Source organism: Mizuhopecten yessoensis, unplaced genomic scaffold (assembly GCF_002113885.1).
Source record: "Mizuhopecten yessoensis strain PY_sf001 unplaced genomic scaffold, ASM211388v2 scaffold11039, whole genome shotgun sequence".
NCBI classification, from domain to species: Eukaryota; Metazoa; Mollusca; class Bivalvia; order Pectinida; family Pectinidae; genus Mizuhopecten; species Mizuhopecten yessoensis.
Window position 1 is genome coordinate 815,672 of NW_018408848.1, and position 4,998 is coordinate 820,669.

Sequence of the window (4,998 nt, forward strand, 5' to 3'; positions counted from 1 at the left end):
GATATGTTCAAGACATCTGGTGTGACTACCTCTGATTAAATCAAAGGTCGCAATATAACTTGCTACCAGTATAGAATCGCTGCAGAAATGCATTTATAGAAGATCAAAACAAAGCAGGCCATAACCAGGTGCGCTGAACAGACTATATAAACAAACATACCAGTACGAATTAAGTATGGCGGCAATAAGTCGGTAAGGCATTTACGTATTACAGTTGAAATAATTTATTTTATGTTAATCATATAATCGATACATGTGCTATAAATATTGATAAGAAGAATAACGCCTATCGTCAGGCAATCGTATCTGTTATATATATATATGATTATATATGAATCGATTTGTTAGGTTTATCTGAAATGTTTCAGATCTGACATTTATCTGTTGATTATCAAATATCATCTCATATTCTACAAATACTGCTACTTACCATTTTGAGTTTAGGAACATGACCTCAGTCTATCGATCTTACATGGATTGCTCTTATAATGAGGGGAACGAGAGACTGCCGCGTTTATGCAGATGTACGGAATTTCAGGAACCCCGAAAACAACATAGCAATTTGTTCAATTCGTAATATGATGGTAGTATGACTAGCTAAGCTGCCGACAACTGTGTGTATGTGACGTGCATTGGCGTAGGTAATATAGACTTCAAGCATGGCAACGGACGCTAACACAAAAGACAAAGTCAAATTTAACTTAAGAGGTGTTCTGTTTGAAACAAAACGCTGTACTCTGTGTTCCTTTCCAAACACATTGCTCGCCTCTCTTGACTCTAACTCCGAATATTGGGATGAGGGTCGTGGTGAGTATTTCTTCGAAAGGGACCCTGGAGTATTCAACTCAGTTCTTAACTTCTACATCATGCACGCACTTCATGTACCAAAGAATATCTGCGGTTCAGTATTTCGTAAAGAATTAGAATTTTGGAAAATCCCCGTGTCTTACATTTCTGAGTGTTGCTGGAAGCAATACTATGAGGTTGATGAGACAGCGGACATAAATGACGTTCTGAGGACAACTGGTGATGAAATTGTACCTTCGTCAAAGGAAGAAAACGTCAGTTATGATGGCATCAGATACAAGACATGGGTTGCCCTTGACAACCCAAATATATCAAAAGCAGCGATGGTAAGTTGTTGAATTATTACTACATACAGAATCATGCAGTGTTATATATGTTGGGGGTTTTTTGGGGTTTTTTTATGTAATAAGGCATTTGCTCTTTTTTCTGATGATCATGCAATTTCACAATAGATCTACTTTAGATGACTCGTTTAGTATCAATGAAGTTTAAATAATACCAAGTAGACAAATGGTAAATGAATACGACCGTTAACAAGAAATACGTTTTGAAACATGCATGTGCTAATTAATATATTAGCGGTAACTCATGGTGATGTGTATGACTGGCTTAGGTAAACAATAAATTATTGAACCACTAGTAGGTATGTTCCTTACAAGAATGGCAGATTGCATTTTAATGCATAATACTTTCATTCAGCAATAAAGTGGGCCAGAGATTAGCCAGTTGGATTAGTACGCTACACTATCACAGATGGCCTCCGTAAATCATGTTTACTTTCTCCCTTCAGTGGTTTCATACGTACATATTTGATCGCATTGATGTTAATCATTCTGATTATTCTTGTTGTACCCTTTGTATCATTTGTGTCCTTTCCTAAATCTTATGACTGCGGTTTGTCTCATTTATCGATTTATGGCAATACAGCATTATCAAAGTTTTTTAACATAGGCAAATCTTTTGTTTGACACATTAAACTTTGTTTAAACTTGAATATATTTCAGATTTGGAACATAATCTATACGGCGGTCGTGATCGTGAGTACGCTGGTTTTCTTCTTAGCGTCCTTGCCTGATCATAGATCTGAACTCTACTTCTCAACCCTACAACCGGCATATGTCAACTATACCATTCCATCCGAGAAACTCCGAATTTACTACATGAAGGATATGGACCCAGGACTGTTTGTCGTTGAATATATTTGTATGGTCATATTTACTCTAGAATTTGTTCTGTATCTCATAGTATGTCCATGTCGACAGGAGATCATACGCAGCCCTATGCGGGTCATCACCATACTGCTGATTGTGAGCATGTGGGTGACTTTTATATTTGAATTTCACAAAGGAAAAATGATTGAGTCACAAAGTACTGCCATAATTTTCATGGTTGTTCGATTCTTTACTGTTTTAAGGGTGGTTTTAATTCTACGACTAGAACGACATTTTCGCGCTTTTCGTGTTTTGCTACATGCTATCAGAGCAAGTCTGAAGGAGTTGTTCCTCTTATATATTTCCTTTAGCATTACTACCGTCATCTTCGCCTGTGCTATATTCTACGCAGAGATCTTTTATGACGGTACCTATGACAACCTCTTCATTGCGATGTGGTGGGTCATCATTACCTTGACAACAATAGGATATGGAGACATCTACCCTACTACAACTATGGGGTACATCGTGGGGGCATTTTGTGCCGTTTGTGGGATAGTATTACTTGCATTGCCTATCGCTATCATTGCTGCCAATTTCGCTGGTTATTATACCCACAACAGCGCCAGAATGCGACATTTGAAGTCAGTGCGCGAAGAAGCGAAATCAGCAACATGCTGAAACGAAATTACCATCAAATACAGCATGTAGGAAACAATAATGTGTTGGATTTGTAGGATGCTGGGCTAATGTAACAAAGAGCAAAAACAATGCTGCATTTTTGTAATCTAAATGCAGTACATCAAATCCTTTATTTCGATTTCCGTCATGATAGACCTTCATTCTTTGAACTCCGAAGCGCCATTATCATCATTAGTGTTCTTGTGATGGCCAAATATTGGTGAGCGTCGTTTGGCTTTCATATTTGAAAAAGTTAAGATAGGATTTTAAACAATTTATCAAGACATTGAGCATGTAAGGTCATCTGAAAGTGCGTGTGAAGAACTTTATCATGAACATGTACTCAACAACAACTTATCTGAATCATATAATGAACTATATCTAAATATATTTTAATGTTTTCATTATTCCTCCCTACCGTGGAATATTTAAATGATTCAATGATATCTTCATGAAAAACCTTTCATGTCATTGTATCGCTACACTTATTCGATAAAGTAGCCCTTTTAATGAATAGTATATGGTACTTTGATTTCGGAAGGGTGATAAATGATGAAGTGTTTAATGTTCTTCGTAAATGCACCGAATGTCGGGTGTGTTTGAACTGTGCCACCACATTGATGTAAAAATGTAAGTGAAAACGAGATTAACTCTCCGATTATCAGCTTTTATGAATGTTCCGAGTTCAATTGGACTTGTTTGATTGATGATTTATATCATCTAACAACTTATAACATGAATATATAGATTCTAGTCTCCGGACAATGATTTGTTGCTGTTTTTGTTGTTGTTGTTGTTGTTGTTGTTGTTGTTGTTGTTTGCGTTCTGGATGCTATCAACTGATACCCATTTTAGAGGGTTTTACAGCTTTAGTTCTCGTTGAGAACCTTAATCGAGATATAAATTACATGTTCCATTTCATCTCGAGTGTTGATTATGCTTCCGTGTAATCAAGTATTATTCCGTTTTATACTATATTGTCATCAGTGTTTTGGTTTTTATAAAACTCACAGGAGAAATAGCAGAAAGCGGTATATAATGTCCTTCCTTAATTTTAGCCAATCACACAAAACAAATCAGACTTCTGGCGAGGTCCTCAAGAAAGCTGAAGTGAAACATCTGATAACTCTTTAAGAGTCGAATCCCCACTATACTTTGTCTACCGTTACTCTTGCAGCGCAGTCAGTTTATTAAGTTGCCGAATGTTAAATAAGGACCGAATTGGGCGATATTGCTTATAATTAACAGTAATAGCACCTTGAACGTTATTTGTCAGATTATAAGCGGCAAAGGCCGCTTGTTTTATCGTAGCTGGTAAAATCGTTACTTACATTGATTTTTTTTTCCATATCCATGTTTTGCAGAGTAATGACCTTGTGTGTTGAAACTCCAGTAAAATGGATCGTCTATTGTAATCTTTTCTGCAAAAATAAGTTATATCACTTTGCTTCGATCAGTACATTTTTTATGAAGCAGTATAACTCGGCCTTCGGGCTCGGTTGATACGGTTTTGTTTTTTTATATGTAAAAGCTTTTAGACCCATCTTTACTGCATAGAGTATGATTGAAATGTATATTAAAGTTATAATACAATAATGCAATGCCCTCTTATCTAAAAAGGATGGTAGATATTCCCGAGTCATGCAGAAATACGCGCAAAGCGGAGATTTACATATTCGTTTTCATTATGCAAATACATTTCTCAGATGATGGTTAGAAATTACCATAATCGTGTGAATTTGGTACATAAATTAAACACACATTACTGTATCAGCAAACAAACTCATAGCGGCTGAATAATGCAGCATCATACATGTGGAACTGTCATATTTTGCAATTCTAAAGACGAACTTTTATACATCAAGGATTATATGATGATTTATATTCATTACATTTTAATATAAAAATACTGAATGGCCTTTGGTTGTGGCTTAACCGTTTTACATACCACGTAAGAGTGTTTATCTACACCCTGCAGGTTCCTTGACGGAGTAAGTCTGCTATATCCCATCGCGTGTAATCTTTAGAGCCGATTTATGTGAGATCACATAAAGAATTGATTTCGTTTGTACCTTCTGCTGTAGGGGTATTGAAGACATCATTGTACCTTCTATTGTGAGGGTATTGAAGACATCATTGTACCTTCTGCTGTTGGGGTATTGAAGACATCGTTGTACCTTCTGCTGTGGGGGTAGTGAAGACAGCATTGTACCTTCTATTGTGAGGGTATTGAAGACATCATTGTACCTTCTGCTGTGGGGGTATTGAAGACATCGTTGTACTTTTTGCTGTAGGGATATTGAAGACATCATTGTACTTTCTGCTGTGGGGGTATTGAAGACATCATTGTACCTTCTGC

The 4,998-nt window shown here is 36.6% G+C and overlaps 1 protein-coding gene across 1 annotated transcript; it reads left to right on the forward strand.

Moving 5' to 3' along the window:
- Positions 1-659: 659 nt before the first annotated feature.
- LOC110464857 (potassium voltage-gated channel protein Shaw-like) lies at positions 660-2,639 on the forward strand. The gene is made up of 2 exons (XM_021520303.1): positions 660-1,133; positions 1,812-2,639. The coding sequence occupies exons 1-2, from the start codon at positions 660-662 to the stop codon at positions 2,637-2,639; spliced, it is 1,302 nt and encodes a 433-aa protein (XP_021375978.1).
- The last annotated feature ends 2,359 nt before the right edge of the window (positions 2,640-4,998 follow it).